Source organism: Nerophis lumbriciformis, linkage group LG04, assembly GCF_033978685.3.
Source record: "Nerophis lumbriciformis linkage group LG04, RoL_Nlum_v2.1, whole genome shotgun sequence".
Classification (NCBI taxonomy): domain Eukaryota; kingdom Metazoa; phylum Chordata; class Actinopteri; order Syngnathiformes; family Syngnathidae; genus Nerophis; species Nerophis lumbriciformis.
Window position 1 is genome coordinate 27,289,707 of NC_084551.2, and position 24,454 is coordinate 27,314,160.

General features: G+C 39.5%; 1 protein-coding gene across 1 annotated transcript in view; it reads right to left on the minus strand.

The window, feature by feature from the left end:
* cdkal1 (CDK5 regulatory subunit associated protein 1-like 1) overlaps nucleotides 1-24,454 on the minus strand; it is a 532,667-nt gene that overhangs the window by 216,587 nt on the left and 291,626 nt on the right. Inside the window, exon 10 of the mRNA XM_061951156.1 lies at nucleotides 10,812-10,957. Coding sequence (XP_061807140.1) covers nucleotides 10,812-10,957 — 146 coding nt within the window. The remainder of the gene's footprint in view (nucleotides 1-10,811; nucleotides 10,958-24,454) is intronic.

The following is a 24,454-nucleotide window of genomic DNA, read 5'->3' on the forward strand; positions in this document are numbered from 1 at the left end:
CACTCATCTCTAAGGGAGAGCCCCGTCATCTGATGGAGGAAACTCATTTCGGCCGCTTGTACCCGTGATCTTGTCCTTTCGGTCAGAACCCAAAGCTCATGACCATAGGTGAGAATGGGATCGACCGGTAAATTGAGAGCTTTGCCTCCCGGCTTAGCTCCTTCTTTACTACAACAGACCGATGCAGGGTTTGCATCACTGCACCGATCCGCTTGCCGATCTCCACGATACTCTTCCTTCACTCGTGAACAAGACTCAGAGGTACTTGAACTCCTCCACTTGGGGCAGGATCTCCTCCCCAACCCGGAGATGGCACTCCACCCTTTTTCGGGCGAGAACCATGAATTCAGACTTGGAAGTGCTGATTTTCACACTCAGCAGTGAATCGATTCAGTGAGCGCTGAAGATCTTGGTCAGATGAAGCCGGAACAAGGTTCAATCGGACTCAATATCCAGCGCCTACCCCGTAACATTCTCAAAGTTCTCCCAGAGGTGAGAATTGAAACTCTCTCCGACGGGAGAGGCGTTCACTATGCGTTTGGGACTGCTAGGTCTGTCCGGCATCCTCCCCCACAAGTGGGGCCGACTCACCACCAGGTGGTGATCGCTTGAAAGCGCCGCAATTCTCTTCAGCCGAATGTCCAAAATATGAGACCGCAAATCCGATGATACAAACACCTGGAGTGTTCAACAATGCTACAAATATTCCCGGACACGAGGTACAATTATTTTGCTTTTTTTGTTTTGGAGCGCACCAACAAGCCTTACATTAAACTACATCACAGTTTCTTCAAAGTGTGCAGTTTTTCAGTAAAATAGGGACTTTTGTCAAGGCTAGAAACAATTACTCATGTTTACATTATTCTTATGGGGAACTGCTTCACTATACACACTTTTCAGTTGGTGAACAATGTTGAAGTTTGTAGATCGAGGTCCCACTGTATATACCATCAACCAGCCTGGGACTATCTTGTCGCAAAGAAACAAGCCCAGGGTTCTCACTAATTCAGCGTTATGGTGAGTTGTATTTTTCATGCACTTAATGTTGCTGTATTTATCTGCCACACATGGAAGGCTGGTTCGTGGAAAATAATACTTGCATTGGTGCAAAAACGGTTGGGGAGCCCTGATCTAGACCAAATGGAAGTGTTTTGAATGTAAATTTAAATAATTATAGGTCCGCAATACTATGGTTGTTTAAGTTATAATTCAAGAATCTATTCAGTATTTACTCTATAGCAGGTTTTTGACCCAATGGTTTTCTCCTTTTATCATAGCTAAAAGCTTAATTCTAGAACAAAGTCACAAAGACCAAATACAGATACTGAATTGAAACAAAAATGCATTTGATATGTTTTAACCAAAATACACGGTTCATAGAAAAAGAAATGTCCGCGTTAAAATGGGTTCAAGTAAAATTATCTCTTTAATATACATGCATGCACCACTATTGGTAAGTGGTCTTATATTTGTTAGTATAAAAAATATAATTTGGAGGCTGCTAAAAATGCACTTCAAGGTCAAAATAAATGATTGTAGCATTTTTATATGTGGAAAAGCCAAAGAAAAATGTAACCAAAATTAAATAAAAAGTAGGATGTCAAGGGCTGTCCCAAACGAAAATAAAAAGATCTGAGCGCGCACCAACACACTTCGCTTGAACTCTCTTGCCATCAAACACAGAGGGTGTGTGTGTTTTGGCTTGTCCTGGCCTCTCTCTCAGACATAAAGCTACATCCCAGTTATTACTGCTGCAGCTAAATTGGGCCAACCACTAGATGAGTACCAGCTAAGAGTTCACAAAACCAACATTAAGTTTCAGCAACCAAAGGCATCAACAAACTGACCATACAAAAGCCATATGCAACAAAAAGTCTCACAGCGGGGTAGTCTGCCAGTATAAACAAGATCTTATGACATGATGCATCAAGTGGGGTGAGCATGTGTGTGTGTCTCCTTGGACTATTTGCCACGGTCTTTTAGGATTTTCGGATTAGTGTCACTGTGTTGAATTTCAACTGAACACTAAAATAACAACTGGAGACAGAGCAGAGAGGCCTCTACTAGGCCAAACAATTGCCTAAGCCACAAATCAACACCTACAGACAAGAGAGGATGATAAAAAGGGTACCAGCCCTTAGCAGAAAAAAATTGAATAGTAAAGTCTTCTACCGCAGTGAAACATAGACTGTGACTAATCAGACGTCTACAAAGTTTAAAGATAGGTTTGACAGACAGAAAAAAAGTAACAGAATACTGACACAGCGGCAGGAAATGTGAAACCGGACATAAATTCTATTGAGAAATATGGGACTGTAAAAGTGTCAAACATGCTGTACAAAACTCAATAACTAATAACATGTTTCAGACAAACCGTAAAGAGCAGGACTGCAAAGAACTGATTTTGTCTCTGGATTACAGACAAATGCTGGAAAGACAACAGCATTTTAGACAGTAATTTGATCTATAGCAGTGTTTTTAAAGTACAAGTGAGGAGTGCCAGGTAACTTCATGGGTTGAGAAAAAGAAAGAGACTTTTCCACAACATGCTATGCAAATGTCTGTTATGTTTTTGTTTTTTTTAAGGTAAAATACCTGACTTCTAGTTTCTACAATAAGAGTACTGTATTTTCCAGACCATAGGGTGCACCGGATTATAAGGCGCACTGCCGATGAGCGGGTCTAGTCAGGTCTATTTTCATACAAAAGGCGCACCGGATTATAGGGCGCATTAAAGGGGTCATATATATGTATTTTTTATTTTTCTAAATTGAAAACACGTCCTTGTGGTCTACATAACATGTAATGGTGGTTCTTTGGTCAAAATGATGCATAGATTCTGTTTTACAGATCAATTTCAAGCCGCTTTCTGACAGTCGCTTGAGGATGCGCCGTTTTGTGCGTGGTCTTATTTACGTGGCTCACCTTCGGCAGCGTCTTTTCTCCGTCATCTTTGTTGTAGCGGTGTAGCGTGCAAGGACGGGAGTGGAAGAAGTGTTAAAAGATGGAGCTAACTGTTTTAATGACATTCAGACTTTACTTAAATCAATAATGGAGCAGCATCTTCTCATCCGTGGCTCACTAGTGCAATAACAATGGAAATGTGTCCCGTGAAAAACCGCCTGACCGGAACTTTCTAATAACTAAAGTTCCTTGGGTGAATAATGTAAACTCACTACACTGGTAGTTTTTAGCGCTTTCATGGCGAGTTTACTGACAGATATAAGTAAGAACTTTACACTACTTGATATTAGAAATGGCAACAGCGGAGGATGAATGTCCCATAACAAAAAGATAGAGAAAAAGAAGAAGGTTATCAACTACGTTGTTGGCACGGACTACAAAGGCGGACCCGCGCAAATTTTCAGGACTTATGCAGATCTCAAATACAGATTAGTAGGTACTAGAAGGTAAGAAAAGTTGCTGTTGCATAAATTATTCCGTACATTAGGCGCGCAGGGTTAAAAGGTGCACTGTCGAGTTTTGAGAAAATTAAAGGATTTTAAGTGCGCCTTATAGTCCGAAAAATATGGTAAATGCCCAAAAAATTACTAATTTATTTATTTATTTTCATTTTGCAATAGCATTTTTTTCAGTGACTAAAGATTGAGACAACTTCTACAATGGTACCTCAACTTGTGTTGAACTTAGTATTTTGCGACACAAGCTGTCTCTCTCCTTTTTGATCATCTTTAAGTTGGAAGCATGAATTTCAGTTAGTTTTTTCAACCCTACAATTCAACCATTAATGGCTAATGATGTATTGCTAACGATGGATTCTGATGCATCATCTATGTTGCTGCTTCTTGATCTTAGCGCTGCTTTCGATACCGTCGATCATAATATTTTATTAGAGCGTATCAAAACACGTATTGGTATGTCAGACTTAGCCTTGTCTTGGTTTAACTCCTATCTTACTGACAGGATGCAGTGCGTCTCCCATAACAATGTGACCTCGGACTATGTTAAGGTAATGTGTGGAGTTCCCCAGGGTTCGGTTCTTGGCCCTGCACTCTTTAGCATCTACATGCTGCCGCTAATATGGTGTTAACTTTCACTGTTATGCTGATGACACCCAACTCTACATGCTCCTAAAGCTGACCAACACGCCGGATTGTAGTCAGCTGGAGGCGTTTCTTAATGAAATTAAACAATGGATGTCCGCTAACTTTTTGCAACTCAACGCCAAGAAAACGGAAATGCTGATTATCGGTCCTGCTAGACACCGACATTTATTTAATAATACCACCTTAACATTTGACAACCAAACAATTACACAAGGCTACTCGGTAAAGAATCTGGGTATTATCTTCGACCCAACTCTCTCGTTTGAGTCCCACATTAAGAGTGTTACTAAAACGGCCTTCTTTCATCTCCGTAATATCGCTAAAATTCATTCCATTTTGTCCACTAGCGACGCTGATATCATTATTCATGCGTTCGTTACGTCTCGTCTCGATTACTGTAACGTATTATTTCGGGTCTCCCTATGTCTAGCATTAAAAGATTACAGTTGTTGTCAACAAATAGAAACAAAATTGTCAAAAGGAAAGAAAACTAAATCAATAAATACACTCACTGACCGCTTCATTCGGCACTGTACAATGTAATGCCCACAGCCATAGTAAAATGTTCTCCCGCCAATTTTTAACCAGTGTTCGGAATTAGAGGAGCACCTCGGGATACTAATGCCACGTCTGACCAGTTTTTAGGCTTGTTGTTACTTTAGGTTTCGAGCAAAAATTCAGGTTACGAGCTTCCCCACCGCCAGTTGGCCAAACCCCAAGTTCCGAGCATAACATCTAGTCATACTTGCGAACAATAGCTAAAGATCGAGACAACTTTGTTTAAGGAAAAGCCAAAGAGTCCGCCCATGTGGCGATAAAATGGAAAAAATTGTCGAAGAGGGCAGCCCCCTCAGCAGTCCTGGCCATTATCTGGCCGGACAGCTCCTTCAACCCACCAGCAGACTGGGTGACGGGAGTCGCTGCGAGGTTACCACGGGGTCGCATCATTATGTCAGGAGCGTGGATGCAGCTTTCGCGACATGACCCCAATATGCAGCAGACGAGAGGCAGATGGCGAGTAAAAATAACATTCTTTAAAAAAAAAAAAAACACTCATAAAGGAGTGGGAAAATACACAACTAATAAAGGAGAGAAACAAAAGAAGGCGAGTGCAAACGTAAATTCACAAGACACAGTACTTATTGTGTGCAGGAAGCAAAGCAACAAGCATTCAGCATAGCAGAGGAACAGGTAGAGCAGAGCAGTGCAATGATCTGATGCTGTCAGGAAGACGGCGCTAGACTGAAATTAAAGACTGATTGGCAACCGGGTACAGGTGTGTTCCGGTTGCCAATCAATACCAGATGTGGGAGCCAGTACTCCTTGGACACACAGGGGAAGTAAAACTACAAAATAAAAGAAACGGACAGAAACTTAAACAACACACATATGGGAAAAAACAACACAAGTCCAAAACAGTCACAAGGGTGTGATAACATGTTTCTTATTAAAGAAGTGTGTGCTTATTTTAAAAATGAATGTTCCTATTAGTTTTTGAGGTACGAGCTGCATCATAGAACTAATTAAACTCATGTCTTGAGATACCACTGTATATTTAGGCAATCTAAAGCAAGTTTTACGTCTACTTTAATTGTAAACATTTGAAATTCAATTGTCTGATATATCAGTTATCGGAATGTTTTATTCCCTAATATTGGAATCGGCTCGTTCAAATCAGGCCCTAGTGTGAGGCTCATTGTCAGTGCGTGACTTTAACAACAACAAAAAAACACCCCACGACCTAAACACCACCGAAAGTATTCCATGCCCTCCAAAGTGCAGATGTAGAGAGGTTTAATATATGATTTTAATATAGCAAACCAAGATTAAATGTAAATAGCAGTCAATGTCATGTTCCATGTTATATTTAAGCCTATGGCTGGTTGACCTACATGAAAGAGTAACGTAAATACATATATCTGGTGATCGCTACAATAAATGGATTTTGTCTGCTTAAGGCAAGCCCTAACATTCAATCTGCAACATCAAAATGAGTTAGATAAAAAATAAAATCAAACCAATACAAAGCAGGGTGAACGATAATGTAATATTTGTCAACAATAACGCTGGTGAATCACATATACTGTACCTCAACGCTTATCCAAAAACATGCGTGCTTGTCATTTAATTCCAGGGAAAAGCCTTACTTAAGGATAAGAGGTTATCATCTGGCAACAGCAATACCATCCTTGCATATACTATACACTTTTTACTCTTAAATTATTCAGTAATACCAAGATAGTTGGTCCAGATATGAGGTCTAAACCCATTTTCAAATGAATCTCTTCATAAAGTATTATCGTGGGATCATATTGATATTTGATGTCTATTGCTACAAGCAAACACAAGAGATTATACATCATACAGTTGCATTATCTTTTACTTTCTGTGAAATGTCAGCGGGCACATTCAAGTTTGGTATTTTTTTCTAAATAAAATATTCCATGTGACTGTTGTGCACATTGTTTGTCAAATCTGACATATTACAACTCAGGGTAAAAGATTAATGTTGGTGCAATGTACAACAGATTAGTGTTGGGCAAACATGAATTTTTATGTGGCGGCCTGCTGTAATACTTCCTCCGAACGGTTGGTTTGAAATGCATATATATATATATATGCATATATATAGGACGGCATGGCGCAGTGGAAGAATGGCCGTGCGCGACCCGAGGGTCCCTGGTTCAATCCCCACCTAGTACCAACCTCGCCATGTCCGCTGTGTCCTGAGCAAGACACTTCACCCTTGCTCCTGATGGGTGCTGGTTAGCGCCTTGCATGGCAGCTCCCTCCATCAGTGTGTGAATGTGTGTGTGAATGGGTAAATGTGGAAGTAGTGTCAAAGCGCTTTGAGTACCTTGAAGGTAGAAAAGCGCTATACAAGTACAACCCATTTATCATTATTTACCATTATTTATATATATATATACATATATACACACATATATATATATATATATATATATATATATATATATATATATATATATATATATATATATATATACGACCAGCCATGCGGCAAAATCCCACATTCTTCACCACTGAGAGCGGTCGATAGTCCAATAGTGTGAATTCCATTAGTTTACCCCAAATGCCGACTCTACAGTGGGATTCTTGTGAAAATGTTTCTTTCCGCTACAATGAATCTGTTAGTTGATGGATGGATGGATGGATGGATGGATGGATGGATGGATGGATGGGTTTGTTGTTTTTGTCCCGCCTGGTTAGCTTTAGGCACGTAACTTCATTGTGTGCGTCTGCATGGCGGGCTTTCAAGTACTTCATTAAGTTGCTTGTATTAAAACGTCCAACATGTATTCCACCCCTCAAAAGAGACATATTGCAAAGTTTGCATGTTGCCGTGCGACTTGTTGGCTGCTCAAGTTTGTATTATTGCCCCACCGCCGTCATGATGTTTGCTTTTGTAGCTAGGCCTGAGCCGATAATCTTTGCTCGACGATATGTTGACCTACAAACAATTGTCGATAAACGATATTGCCATTATTTTTTTGAGACAAAATTAACCACTGATGTAACGATAATACATTATAATATTGCATGTATATTCTTTCAACTGCAATATTTTTAATATTTTAACTTTGTAATTAGAATGTAAACTTTTAAATCTTCCAGTTAAATAAAACCAATAAATAATAAAATATACATGTCTGTTAGCAAAATTTTGCACTTAAATAAAAATCACAACCAAAAGCAATAACATAGGTTAAGGAGGGGATGGGGGTAGAAATGTAAACTTAGCCAGCTATAATTCCAGACCTGTACCCAGCCACGGGCTTCATTCCCCTCTCTCGTCTGCCCGCATCTTCATTTCATTTCTTAGTGCCGACAACCAATCAGCCCCTAATCTGACTGTATCATCTGGGATGTTATGTTGTGGTGAAAGTCACTCAAAACAAATGGCTTGTACAGGTCACTTACGTCCATAATGCACAATAAAAGAAAGAGAGCTAAAAAATACTAAAGATTTCCGCGAGGCGGGAGTAAGGTTGGCGAGAATAAATTCATTTGCATCAAACATCTCTGTCTCTCAAAACAAAGCGTTCTGAAATGGAGCAAAAAAGGGGCTTGAAAATACTGTAGGTCTGTAAAACCAAATCCATGCAAATATTTCATAAAAGGACCACCATTACATGTTATGTAGACCACCAGGAGGTGCTTTCAATTAGACCAAAAATGCATGATATGACCCCTTTAAACTTGTGAATTTGTTATTCATCTGAAAAATTGAATTAGTGCAACTAGAGACACTTCAGTTTTTTAAAATATGTTTTGCCTTTCATCGAAGTCCAAATCCTGTTGCTTTGATTGAACTCCTCACATGGTCTGTACTGACAATTTTTAGAAGCTCCTTGTTGAAATGATTTGGACTAAAAACCTATTGTTCAATTTGAGCTGTCACATAGTTTTATTACCTCAAAAGCATTTTCATTCTGCAATTTGGGTCGTCGTTTTGTCAATAAAGGGTGACGGGCTGGTGTGTCCTTCAGCCAAACTAGTTGAAAACCATCTAGATCCCACACATACTACAAATAGATTGCAGTGCTGTGGGAAACACAGAATATGTACCCACTCTGCTACTATAGATGTGTCTGTGATGTATGGTTTTGCTCCCATGATGCACCTGTAGGGTAGTTTGCCTGCCAGGCAGGAGCTGACTGTGTAATGAGCAGATGTTAAAAGACTGCAAACACAATCTACAACAAAAAAAACTGCAAGCTACTTTGAGCAAAGCCTCAATTTCAGTGGAACCTCGATTATACAAACTTTTCGATGTAGCAACATTTAATCCACACGTTGTGTGCCTGCTGTGCAGCCATTTTGTGCCAGACAGCACATCAATTGTGGGTGGGCTTATCGATCTCTGTGCTCATTCAGTTTTTAACTACTGTGCTAATTGCTAATTTGTGTGCTTTCAAATGTTTTTGGTTTTCTTTTGTTGCCTTTTTAGAGCATTGTTCTAGTTTTGCTATCTCAATCTGAGTCAAAAAGAAAGCAATGGACAATCGACGTGTGGTTTGAAACATTCAGGAAGTATCTACAGCGTTGTCAACACCGCCTCAGCTCTCCACCTCCCAGCCACTGGATTTATTTCTCAATTCCTAATCATTATAGCAACCTTGCTCTTAAAGTTACGGAATTGTGTGATTTTAAACTGAGTGCCCCACAGGTCTGGCGTGTGTGCGTGCGTTAGAGATGCGCGGATTATCCGCGGATCGGGCGGATGAAATTAAAAAAAATCAGATTTTATCCGCGGGTCGGGTCGGGTCGGGTGGTTGAAATAAAAAAAAATTAGATTTTAAATAGATTCAGGCGGGTGGCAGTTAAACCAATTCGGAAATATATATACATAGTTAAATGTTGTTACCCACATACGAAAAACGAGCAGGCACCTGCAGCATATGCCACAACAGAAGAAAAAAAAAAAAAAGGGATGGACACTTTTACGGAGCGGAGAAGGGACGCCTCGCCGGGGTCCGGGACCGAGGCCCCTTCCCCCGAGAGGGCCCCACCGGGAGCCGTAGCTGAGGCGATCCGCGAGAAGGGCCCGACGCACGTCCAGGGTCACCACCGCGCCCACCGCACCGACACCCCGCCTCGTCCTCCTTCGCCGCGGCCGGCGTCACGCGCAGCAGGTAAGCAGCTTACCTGCCCGCCACCCCCGTGGCCGGGGGCTCGTAACAGGGGTCACCCCGCGCGCTCCGCCCGCGCAGCTTACCTGCCCGCCACCCCTGTTGCCGGGGGCGCGTAACAGGGGTCACTCCGCGCGCAGTGCGCTCACGAAAGGGGTGGGGCTCCCCCTGGTTGATATAGACAGCAGCTAGGACGGTGGCCATGGAAGTCGGAACCCGCTAAGGAGTGTGTAACAACCCACCTGCCGAATCAACTAGCCCTGAAAATGGATGGCGCTGGAGCGTCGGGCCCATATACCCGGCCGTCGCCGGCAGCGAGACGCGCTTGGAGGTGCGCTCAGCGCGGCTCCCATATGATTGCGCACTGGTGTGCGTCTGGGTCGTGACAGCGTGGCACGCGAATGTCTGTACTGCATTGGATCAGTCTCCTTTCTTTAACAGGCAAAAGCTTTATAACCTCACTAATGCCTTGCATCGTCTATATTAGATATATAACAACGGGCGGGTGCGGGCGGATGCGGTTCTGATCAAATGTTAGATCGGGTGGATTGCGGATGGTTGACGACTTTCTGATGCGGTTGCGGATGAAATAATTGCCTATCAGCGCATCTCTAGCGTGCGTGCATGTGTGTGTCGGCAGGGCGGCTTTAACTGAGGACCATTCAGCTAGTTGTTATTGTTTTGGCTTTTTCATCGAATAAAAAGTTGATTAATCACCCTCTTTTTTTTTCTTCTTTTTTTTTTAACACACAGTACTGTATAGGGCTTTGTAGTGTATTCAAAAATATGGACTTTTGTTCAGGCCCATTATCCAATTTACATTGTTTACAAAATGTGTCTATTGAAGAACACTGTTTAAGAACCAATACGTTCGTAAATAAAGGTTCCATTGTACATGATTGGGTCAGTCAGAAAGAGATCAGTGTTAATGCGTTCACAAGATCATTCAAAAGGTTGTGTTGAAAATCACTGTTAAAGTACAGCAGAATTAATACAAGATAAATGATGCGATACGGATGTCAAAAGTTGAAAATCTAACGGACTAAATTGAAAAACACAAATTGAAAAATGGTTCAGCATCATGCTTTACCTTTCTTTCAGGAAGTCAACCACTTTTCTGAAGTCCTCAATGCAGTATTCTCTCTTCATGTCCATGAGGACGCTGTCTGAGGCGGACTGCACTGGAACGTGAAGGAAGGCGTAGACACGGGGATGATTCAATATCTTCGCCATCTCCTGGAGAGGCAGAGGAGAGTCACATTTGTCAAACGTAAGAGAAGGATTTCGTAATAGAAATATAAAGGCAGGCGTAATACGCCCGACACCAACCATATGAGGTGGTAAAATTGGCTTCCATAATTTAAATGGTGAAAAGCAATAAACTTATTTTATTAGTTATTTCAAAAAGGCATGATTTGCTTTTTTTAACGCTATAGTCCTTGTAAGCTCAATAAACACAGAAATAAAGACAGCTGCAAGATGAGAATATTAATACAGATGTTGAAAGGCTTTAAAAAGCAGCACATCCCATCCTGTGTGTTAATAAATGCTTTGACAGACCTAATCTCTTAAATTATATCTTTTACAAAAACCAAGTCACTCACCATCCTCTTCCAAAATAAATAAATACAAAACCTTTGATGTTATTTAGAACATCTATAAAAAAAAAAAACTAAAACTAATGCACTGCATATTAAAAAAATTAAATTAAAAAAAAATAAAAAAATAATAATAATATAAATAAAAAATAAAAATAATTATAGTAATAATAAATAAATAAATAAATAAAAATTAAATTAAAAAAAAAATATATATATATATATATATATATATATATATATATATATATATCAGGTCAGAAATGTGTCCAATTTAGTGAGAACCAGAAATTATTCTTGTGCTGCAGTTTTCACTTCTTTTTTTTTTTGTTGAACAAAAATGCTATTTAATATGCCATATTAATTAGGAGCGTTTGCTGGGTTATTACTTTTTTTCTCCCGTTTTTGCACTATCATTTCCACAAGTACAGTGCTGGAGAGACCACAGATGTCAGATTTGTCTGATGGACGTAATCAGGCTGGTGTCATTAGCATGCTAATCACCACGAGAAGGAGGGAGAGAAAAGGAGAGGGGAGAAAGAAATGATTTAATGATTTTCTACAAGAATGTGCTGATTGCAGTCCGTCTTCTCATTAAGATCTATTGAAGAACGTTCCCTACTTCATACACAGACACAAACGCGGACGTGCACATGCACGTGCACACACACACACACACACACACACACACACACACACACACACACACACACACACACACATAGACACGTATGAGGAGAGATTGTTCGGTCGCAGCACACAGCGGGGGATTGACCACTGCCGGGTCCAAATTAGGAAGAATTAATTTGGTTGGAAAATGGCGCCTGATTGGTGACAGAAATCAGCCTACTGCGAGTGTGCGAGAAAGTGCATGTGAGAGTGGGTTCGAAGAAAAACAATCGGAGGAATGTTTGCTTTAAATGGCGTGTGCGGGAATGAGCGGCAATCAGTGTATTATTTCTAAATCCTCCTAAGCTACTCTGAATGTGTTTTGTCAGAACTAAGTTTTGTGGGAGTAAAGGTGATGCCAGATAGTTTCATTGCACCATGATGTATAGGAGACAAAATGAGTGGTTTGGCGCATATGTTGAGGTGTGTATACGTGTACATATTTAAGAAGTGTGCATTATCCTTTGAGAGAGGAAATAGGAGCGAGGACGGATTGGGTAGGCCGTACTTGAGTTGATCACTATGCTGCACTGTGCATTATACAACTCATTATTAGCAACTCTACATGCCACATGCTGTTTGAATGCTATGGCAAATGTTTTAACAAATACATAAAAAGCAGTCCAGATTTCAGTGTCTCTATGAAGGCATCAGAATGCTTGGAAGGTTTCTGCAGGTATCAACACATCTAATGTAATGCTTTTTAATGCCTTTTCAATGCAACTTACAACAACATGCATGCCCATGTTATACTGCAGATCGTTATTATATACAGTGTATAGCCACCAAATCTGTAAGCATTTGATAAATGCACGGGCTTACCTGGGCTGAAGCCCAGGGGCCTCACCCAATCAGGACCCCCGGATATTGACGGCAGAAAACAATGATAGGTGTTTATAGCTGTCAATCACAAACCTCTCAGTTTCGTCTGCCGATTGTGTACTCTGTCTCTCACGGATGCATTGTTTTTTCTTACTCCTCTGAGTGGAGCTCAAAAACACATCGCCTGTGTGAGAGACCAGAACTAAGAACTAAAACTAGGAACCAAAACCCGTTCCTTGAAGTTGACTAGCTTCTATTACACCCACACAGAGAGTAAAGTCATTCTCACCACATTCTACAGAGGCACTATAGAGAGCCTGCTGACCAACAGCATCTCTGTCTGGACTGGAGCCTGCAATGCCTCAGACTGGAAGTCTCTGCAGAGAGTGGTGAGGACGGCGGAAAAGATAATCAGGACTCCTCTTCCTCCTATCCAGGAGATCGCAAAAAGCCGCTGCCTGACCAGGGCTCAGAAAATCTGCAAAGACTCCTCCCACCACCACCAAGGACTGTTTTCACTGCTGGACTCTAGAAAGTGGTTCCGCAGCCTCCGAAGCAGAACCTCCAGGTTCTGTAACAGCTTCTTTCCTGAGGCCGTAAGACTCTTAAACGCATCATAATTAAATTATCCCCTCGACTCCCCCCAAAATGGATTAACTCGCTGGAATATAAAAGACAATATAACATACATCAATAAACGTGGACGCATGTGAAAAAGTACAATGTATTTATCTGTATAGTAATCAAATTATTTATTTATATATATTTATATATATATATATATTTATTTATTTTATATATATATATTATAGATATTATTTATATATATTTATTTATTTATATATGCACCTTATTGCTTTTTTATCCTGCACTACCATGAGCTTATGTAACGAAATTTTGTTCTTATCTGTGCTGTAAAGTTCAAATTTAAATGACAATAAAAAGGAAGTCTAAGTCTAAGTCTAAGTCTAATTATTGTTTTTATTTTTGGGGGGGGGGTTGTAAAGGTTTGGGAGGGGGTCCCCCCAAGTCCCCCTCAACCCCTGGTGCCAACCCTTAGGTTAAGGCCTGTGGCCAAATTACACACTAATGTAGTCATACTATATGATAATAACACTGCAAGTAACCCTTTCAAATATAATAAACATATTTTTTATAACTACTATTGAAATTGCTTCGTTTATTATTATTCGCCCACTTTGTTCGCATTTTTGAGGCACTTCACATGCACGAAAATTTGCAGGCGCATTGACAACACTAAATTGGCCCTAGTGTGTGAATGTGAGTGTGAATGTTGTCTATCTATCTGTGTTGGCCCTGCGATGAGGTGGCGATTTGTCCAGGGTGTACACCGCCTTCCGCCCGAATGCAGCTGAGATAGGCTCCAGCACCCCACCGCGACCTCGAAAGGGACAAGCGGTAGAAAATGGATGGATAAAGTCCCGGCGAAGAAATTTATATTTTTGGGGTCTCGAACACAAAATGTCAAACTGGACTCTCTAGCGCCCCCCTTGAAAAGTTGAAAAAATTAGCTCCTGCCACCAGATTCACGTATTGTCACGGAAATTGCATGAGACATCTATCATGACAAGAGGCACGTAAAAATCTCAAGAACCCACACTTACAAACGGCCATCTTGGTTTCTTAGGGCCATTTTTAGGGCAAAAACAGATGTCATAAAAAACTCCTCCTAGGGACGTTGACCAAATAAGCCGCAGTTAAAATGACGGATGCTTAGACAGATGGGCGATGATATACTTCAAAGGAATTTTGCCTACGCCATAGGATTTGGGCGTGGCATGACGCCAAACTTTATTCTGATGGTTTGCAACAAAACGTTAAACATTTGTAACTCGGCTCCACAAATGCAGATCTTTTGATAATAATTTGTATAAATGATGACGGTGATACTTTGGGTATGTACCTGTTCATACCCATTCGTAGTGGGCACAGCCTGGGGACAAAAACTTAATTATTTCACTTTAAATGATCAGCTCTCCTTCCAAACTGATAGGAAGCTTTAAGGTCATAAACTGATCATGACTACACGTTGATATCTACACCAGTATCATCCCCTGGTGGAAAATTATAACAGTCACAACTTCCTTCCACATGCTCCAATTTTTCCGACTATTTTGATGGGTCGTGGGCATTGGGAAAGACGTGATCGTATGAGTCATGCGTAACCACCGGCTCGCGTAGACCCCGAGCTGCCTGCAGCTTTAATTTACCATTGCAATTAGAAGGTCAATAACTTAATCATCCTAAATAGGTAAACAAACATAACAATAAAATGGACTCTCTATCTGTTAGCGAGTACTGCACTTCAAAAAAAATTGAACATCTTGAAGTGTAGTTTTTGCCCATTTGGAAAAACTGGGTCAGATGGTTTGTTTTGTTGTCTTTTTTGCTGCCAATGCAATCACGGCATACTTGCACGTTCATCCGTGCTCATGAGCTCATATTGCTCATTCAGTTTGAAGACTATTCTCAAACAGGGACATTTGTAATCTTTTTTTTTCTCCTAACTTTTGTTACTTAGCAGGGCTTCTTACGAGTCAGTCGCGACTAGCACGGCGAAACCTGCTCAAACCGAAACAAAGATTGTGGATAACTGACAAAAGGCTTCACTCTGTTCATTTAATTCTACTGTCAAATAATCCTGCTCAGGTGCTGAGAGCGATGCACAGAGTGAGACCTCTTGTATCCTTTTTGAAAGCCTGAGACGGAGAAAAGAAACACGTGGACATAGTAATATATCAATACCAGCAAAGGTATCAAGTTCATTTTCATTTATCGTTCAATAAATTGCGTTTTTGACTACTGGCCCTTGCCTACGGTTGTATGACATTTTTAATGACTTAAACTTAGACTTAATGCCTCTGGACATTGTATTTTTTAAAGTCATTTGAGGCCTTAATTTTCGCAAAATCCATTTAACGACTTTAAATGCTTTTTAATTACCCGTGGAAACCCTGGCTTGAAAAACTCATTCCTGCCTCTCAGCAACCCTCCAGAAAAAGGTGGTCACAATACAGTTAACTTATTTTTACACCTGTAAGTATGGGTGGGAAATGTTTGCATTTAGGTACGACCAATGCCAGGTTGGTACTTCTGAAACGGTGCTGGTGCTTAAATAGTGCTCGAACCAGTACTTAAAAAAAATATTTTTTTTGTGCATATGTGTGACATGTTAGCCATTTACATGCTTTAATAACATACAGTAAATAACGGGCAGCCATAATTGCAATGTGGCCCTCAATAAAAAGCAAGTTTAACACCCTTACTGTAACCAAAGAAAAAGTATGCATTCATTTAACCGCTTGGAATGATTGATATAAAGTTAAAGTTAAAGTACCAATGATTGTCACACACACACTAGGTGTGGTGAGATTATCCTCTGCATTTGACACATCAACCTCACTAGGGTGAGGGGAGCAGTGAGCAGCAGCGGTGGCTGTGCCCGGGAATCATTTTGGTGATTTAACCTCCAATTCTAACCCTTGATGCGGAGTGCCAAGCATGGAGGTAATGGGTCCCATGTTTATAGTCTTTAGTGTGACTCAGCCGGGGTTTGAACTCACAACCTACTGATCTCAGGGCGGACACTCTAACCCAGGGGTGTCAAACTCAAATACAGAGTGGGCCAAAATTTAAAACTGAACAAAGGCCAAGGTTGAACAAATTAACCTTTTAATGGGGACCCAAACAAGTTTTGCATTGAATATTGAACAAGCAAGGCTTATATAACTTTATAGTGACATGCAAAATCAAGTTTCAAATAATAATAATAATAATAATAAAAAAATTACAATGGCAAATCAAATACAATTTAAATAAAAATTGAATGCCTCTTTTCTATATGCAGCCTTCTGAGGTAAATATCAACATTAACTTTTTTCACAGGCTAATAAATTTGAAAATAAAATAACAATAAATAAAACAACCATTCAGGACTTTAAACTGCTCAGTTTGCAACACACTGATCTAATCTGATACCTGCCATCTTTTCTTGGATGCTAGTTCATTAATGTCGGGGTTCAAGCTTTGAGCTGAGGCAACCTTCATTATCGAACGAAGGTGTTCATCAGTCATTATATCTCGTCCACCCAGACCACAGTCTTGGGGGCGTGCCTTAAATGCACTGCCTTTAACGTACTCTACGAGCTATCGTCACGTCCGCTTTTCATCCATTCTTACATCGTTCAGACCCAGTCACAAGATATGTGCGGCTTCTGTACGCACACACGAGTGAATGCAACGCATACTTCATCAACAGCGATACAGGTTACACTGAGGGTAGCCAAATAAACAACTTTAAGACGGTTAGAAATATACGTCACACTGTGAATCCACACCAAACAAGAATGACAAACACATTTCGGGAGAACATCCGCACTGTAACCCAACATAAACACAACAGAACAAATAACCAGAATCCTTTGCAGCACTAACTCTTCCGGGACGCTACAAAATACACCCCGCTACCACCAAACCCCCACCCACCCACACACACACACACACACACACACACACACACACACACCTTGTAGCGTCCCGGAAGAGTTAGTTGTTTATGGTGCGGACGTTCTCCCAAAATGTGTTTGTCATTCTTGTTTGGTGTGGATTCACAGTGTGGCGTATATTTCTAACAGTGTTAAAGTTTTTTATTTGGCTACCCTCAGTGTAACCTGTATCGCTGTCGATGAAGTATACGTTGCATTCATTTGTGTGTGCGTGAAAAAGCCGCACGTTATGTGACTGGGCCAGCACTCGTTGGACTGGCTGAAAAGCAGACGTGACGATTTTTGGGAGGGGCGCTGAAGTGTGGAAGACTCCCGGGAGGGTTGGCAAGTATTAGAATTAGCGGTGAATGCGGTGTTACCGCGGCACCGGCGCAATATATAATCGGCGGGCCAGCTTTAGTGTTAATTAGATATCGCCTCAAGGGCCAAGTGAAATTACACGGCGGGCCAAATTTGGCCCGCGGGCCAGAGTTTGACACCCATGCTTTAACCACTAGGCGGCTTTGGATGTCCTTCTGTCTCCTTTGTAAGTATGCATGTATCCTATGTATTCTGACTTACGATAATAATTGTGTCCTTGGCTGATATCAAAAGAGCATAAACATGTGTGTGCTTCTGTTGTTTATTATTTTTGTATTCAAGTTATAATTAAAATGCATTCTTAAACAATAGCTAAAATGCCCTCAAAAAGCAGACAAGTCAAAGAACTCATTGGAGATCCGATATCGTTATGACATTTGTATCCAATGTGAGTGTAATTAGTATGTGCAGGTCACAGTAGGCACACTGGAGATAAAGCTATTCTGTCGCCTTTAGCACTTTTGAACCGAGCTTAGTGAGCTGTCAATTATTTTGACAAGGATACAGTCATGTGTCTGTAGGTCAGCAAGTGATAGCAGTCAGGATCAAAACCATGCCTCTTCCACTTCTTATTTCCTTGCAAACTATGAGTTTACATTTGTCTTCCTTTTAGTATGCAAGCATGCATGCGTCCATATGAAAAGCAATATGGTGCATTCTTACGAGATCCCCTATCAATGATGACTCCCAGATGACCAGCGTGTGTGCATGTGTGTAGCAGAGGGTGAATGAGGTCTGAACGTGCGAGTTTGAGAAGCAGCACATTGCTGAAGGCAACTGGGGATAATCTATAAGAGGGAGGACTTTTCATTCACATGAGCCATTTATCGTGGGTGTCTAGCAGAGTGCATCCCATCCTCCAATCATTATCCACAACCCTGATATGAATCTCTGTCATTAGTGACCCCTGTGGAGTGCAGGTCTTTTTTAGTGCTCACGGACACTTTTGTAAGTATGCAGTGAAAATGATGCAGTCGTAGCATCACTGAGAGGTAACAATTAAACTTCCTACCTAGCTTGATCAGCGTTTTCCATTAAAAGGAATGTGTTGGGTTTGTTTATCAGTTTAACATCGGTATAACATTGTTTTTCACTCTCTGTGTCACTCTTTTCCCTCTATGCCCCACTAAAAGTATTGTTCTTATTCGCACAAGCTAGACACAAAATCCTTTCATCTTCAGTACATCGCCTCAGATAGACACACACAAACCAGAAAGGCTCTATCTTAACGGGCTTAGCTCAACTGATCTGATATCTACCCCCTTCAAATCAGATAGGAGAAAAAGGAGCATATGTGTGGTGGTGGGTGGGGGGCGTGGAAAAATGATATTTGGCTTTAAAAAGAAAACCTAGTCACGATACTAACTTAAATGTATTTATTTTAGTTAGGAAACACACCGTTCTTTAGTGCTTTTCTTCAGAAATTCTGTTTGAGGATTGTCACTGTATACTGTAATTATGTCAGTGTGGCTCTAATTCTTTCTCAGTATTAACGCATATTCAAAATATTTTATTTTACAATGTGTTTGATCTTCTGGTGAAATACACAGATATGCTTATAACATTTTTAAGGGAAACATAAAATGTTTAAAAAAAAAGTTGTTTTAAGGTGAATATATATATATATATATATATATATATATATATATATATATATATATATATATATATATATATATATATATATATATATATATTATGTGTACATACATTATAAGATTAAAAATGTTAAGTTGATTTAAAGGGGCCTTAGTGGGTTTAGGATCGCCACGATCAGATTGGGCATTTACCCAAGAAGACAACGAGAGGCCGCTGCAGGCATTGCCCTACTGGGTACACACACACACAACGCCAGAAGTGTGAAGTGCGTCTCTGCTTCTCGGACAGCAAGAACTGTTTCCTGGACTTTCACTGCAAGTGAACATAGTCAGCACATGCATGCTGGTTGCCAGAAGAACAATGCAGAACTTGATCACACCAACAGTGTTGTACACATGACACATTACCAAAATCATACGCAAAGCCAACTTGTATATACAGCATAGACCACCCTAGAAGTTCCTGAAAATGTGTGTTTTTCATTGATTCAAACAAAATTGACTGTTCATAAAAATGAGTAATGTTGTTATTATAATGATTATTTTACAGTGTTCTGGTGATGAGCAATAAGCATTCAAATGACCCCTTAGTTGTTTCTCTGAAGTGAAAACATGTGGAACATGTTCAGAAAATGAATACAAATGGCTTATGGAAAATTTTGCTACCCTTTTCACCCAACGTTGTATCGTTACAAAGGTTCCATAAAACCTTATCAAAATATGAAAAATTTGCCAACACTTCATTTTAATTCCCAAATGCCCCCTACAACACCATCTGACAGGTTGAATATTTTTTTATTCATGTATTTCTATGTCCGGGTCTTACAGGGTTAAAAAGAAAACCTAGTCACTATACTAACTTTAATGTATTTATTTTATTTAGGAAACACACCGTTCTTTAGTGCTTTTCTTCAGAAATTCTGTTTGAGGATTGTCACTGTATACTGTAATTATGTCAGTGTGGCTCTAATTCTTTCTCAGTATTAACGCATATTCAAAATATTTTATTTTAAAATGTGTTTGATCTTCTGGTGAAATACACAGATATGCTTATAACATTTTTAAGGGTAACATAAAATGTTAAAAAAAAAGTTGTTTTAAGGTGAATTCCCTTAATATATATATATATATATATATATATATATATATATATATATATATATATATATATATATATATATATATATATATATATATATATACATATATGTATATAATGTGTATATATTTATATATATACACATACACACACAATATATATATATATATATATATACACTGTGTGTGTATATATACATACATACATACATAAATACATACATACATACATACATACATACATACATACATACATACATACATACATATATGTCATGACTTGGTCCTTGGGTTTTGTTTTTCCGGAAGGCAACGGAAAGTTGGCTCGGGCGAGACGGGAATGTAAGTACATGATTTATTAAATATTATCAAAAAAAGAACAAACTAAAGGCGCGCACAAGGCGGAAGTACAAACTTGACTAATGAAACAAATACTTGCACGTGGGCAAAAAACTAAGGACATGAACAAAAGTCGCTAACTGTGGCATGAATAGAAAAAACTTACTTGGACATGGCATGAAGTGTGCAGAGGTAAACAGAGTGTGACAGGGGTGTAATGTCGCCAGACAGACAGCCTGGCAACTGGAAGCTTAAATAATAGTGTCATGATTAAAGACAGGTGCGTGAGTCGTGAGGGCAGGTGAAAACTAATGGGTTGCTATGGTGACAAACAAGAGTGCACAATGAGTCCAAACGTGGAACAGGTGAAACTAATGGGTAACCATGGAAACAAGACAAGGGAGTGAAAAGCCAGAAACTAAAGAGTCCAATAACTAAACTAAACAAAACATGACTAAAACAAAACATGATTACGCAGACATGACTATATATATATATATATATATATATATATATATATATATATATATATATATATATATATTATGTGTACATACATTATAAGTTGAAAAATGTTAAGTTGATTTAAAGGGGCCTTAGTGGGTTTAGGATCCACAAAAGTCCAGACAATGTTTAATTCAAACCATGGAGGCATGGTAGAGACATTTATAAAACAATCTTGCCTTTTTTTAAACTCTGACAAAGACACAAATGTGCCACCATCCATAAAAGAATGGGTACTATCTAGCTCATGCTGTGAATCATACATACTTTGCCACAGGTTGTAATATCTTGGTACACCCAAGGGAGTCTAACATACTCTTCAATCTGTTCCCAGGGTAATAAAAAGTCAAATCCCAGTTGGTTGGAACTGCATTCAGCAGCAGCCTAAAGAAACCAAGCGTCTTACGCTATTAGACTTTTCAAACACTGCACTTGATTTTCCCTTGAGAATAAAGCCAGCATGCAGCGCCTCACACAGTGCAGACACAATCTTTAGATAACACAAAAAAGTCAAGGACATTTGTAGTAAGGAAAATCATGTTTTGTGACTCATCTGACTATGTTACTTAAAGTGGACCTATGGTGATTTTCTTCTTTTCTGACTTACAAATGTTACAATATTGGATACTCGTGTTTAACAATGCCAAAGTGTCAAAACATAAGGTTCATGAATTTGGGCATGAGCTTGCAAGGAGTTTGGGATGCTGCTGCGTTTTGAAGTCTTTAACGGTGCGCATTTTGTGACATCACACATTGACGGATTTACTTATTGTGGGCTTTCTAGTATCACCAGCACCAGCTTCCCTCACTCTCTGCTGTGCTGAGATTGTTAGCTGCAGCCTCCAATGCCATTCCTTCTGGTTTCATGTCCTATAGCCTGTTCTGTGGTCTATAGCAGGGGTTCTTAACCTTTTTGACCTCAAGGCCCACTCAGATATTAACATTGAATTAGTAATATTAGTCTTGATTAGAACTGTATTCAATAATTATGTCTAACCTATGTACGGTTTAACAGGATAAACCTTGTCAAATGATATGAAATCATGTGTCAATGATTGTGCCAAAGATTAAGATTATTATCAATGCTTAGGTCAGGCTGATTGCAAAAATAAATACTAATCAAATATACTGCAGAAGAAGGGACTTATAAAACGGATGAATAGTAATACGCGTTTAATTACAAAGTGTTAGAATAAATACATTCAAACGAAATAAATAATAATGATATAGAGTACTGTATTTTTCGGACTATAAGTCGCAGTTTCTTTTCATAGTTTGGCCGAGCTCCAGTGCGACTTATATATGTTTTTTTCCTTCTTTATTATGCATTTTCGGCAGGTGCGACTTAATTCTCAATTAAATGAAGTTGCAAATGAAAATACAGCTTCACCAGTTTAGTCGTAAGTTTTGCGCTTAAGAACATTTCTATGACTTTAGCGCGAGACTTCTTCAGTTTGTTTGATATTGTCATTACTGCCAGAAGTGGTGGAAAAGTGAATTACAACTGAGTCGCACTACAGCCCATACAGACTACAGCTAAGAAACATATTTTTTGGCGGCCCTATAGGGGGCGCTTTCGGCCAAATAATGGGCCCCAACCCGATGGTTAATAAATGGTGGTCTATATAATAAGTACGTCCGTGTTGCCTACAACATTTTACACATGACTGTTATGTGAACATGTCAAATAAATGCTGGTAAAAGCAGCTTTTTTGATGCGTCACACAAAGTGTTGTGTGATGTTCATTTTCAAGATATCTATTTAACAGTGTACATTTTCATAGATTTTCAAGATACATTCTTATACTTTTAAGAGGGTGGGTGAGGCAACCTAAATGAAACATGTATGAAGTTGCTCCTCACCCTCACTTTGTCCAAATCTCCCCAAACTTGTCTCAAACGTTAGTGCTGCAAAAATTGTTGTATGTGCCGTTACGGTTTTTAGGTAAAGTCTTAAATAAATTTTCTAACTGGTGATCTCATTCAATTGGCCTTCTCACAAATGGCAATCTATCCAAACCAGTTACTGTCAGGGTGACAAAGACAATGTTCGTGTCACCAATACGTCTGCCTTTGATTCATTCTGCCATTGTCTCTGTCGCGCATTCTGCGACAGTGAACATTTCAGAAATCACATTAACAGTGTGCAGGAAACAAACAAAAATGTTGGAATAAGTGGCGTACAGCAGGAGGTCATTGTTGGTGTGGTAGCGTTAGGATGACCTCTCAAAGAGGATTTCAACAGTGTCCGAAAAACAATAAGTTCTACCTGACCTTGAGTTTTACACAAAAAACTTGTTAAGGTTGAGTGTAGTTGATTTAGTTTTTGTACATTCCAGCAAAAAGTTGAATGTCGAAGTTAGTTTTTGTTACTTTTGGATTTTAAGTCTGTTTTTTTTGTTTTGTTTGTTTTTAACATAGGTTTTATAGATCTTCCATAGCTGAGCTATTAAATGTTCAATGTCACTATCAGTGTTGAGTAGTCATTATATATTTAATCAAAATAACAAAATAACCCAGGAATCAAACCCAGGACCTTCTGAGGCACGAGCACCACCCTGCTGCCAAATATTGACATGTTTTTGTTAAATGTGCTAATAATGAAATGTTAAGAACTTAAAAACTATAACAGTTACACTGAATATTTTTTCAGCACATAGAATTGGGACAAGTTTGGGGAGATTTTGAGAAGGTGGTGGGGGCTGGTTAGGAAACATAATTTTGTAATAACTTTAAAAACTATTATAGTTAACCAAACTATTTTGCTGCACAAACTAGCACAAACAATTGGGACAGATTTGGGGAGATTTTGACATGGTTGGAGGGCTGGTTGTGAATAATAACACGTCATACCATAAAACTCATAACACCTTAATAACCTAAAAACAATAAAGGAACAAAACAAAATGTGTGTAACACAAACCAGCGCAAACATAGCACAAACATTTGGGACAAGTTTGGAGAGATTTGGACAACGTGGTGGGAGGCCAACTTCACACCGGTCTAAATGAAATGCCACTCACATACTGTATACTCAAAAAGTAGGTTATACATGTGACTATGCAGCAAAATGTACACCAAAGCATATCCAATACATATTATCTAGAGCTGGGGTGTCAAACTCATTTTAGCTCAGGGGCCGCATGGAAGAAAATCCATTCTCCATGTGGGCCTGACGGGTAAAATCATGGCATAATAACTTTAAAATACAACTACAAC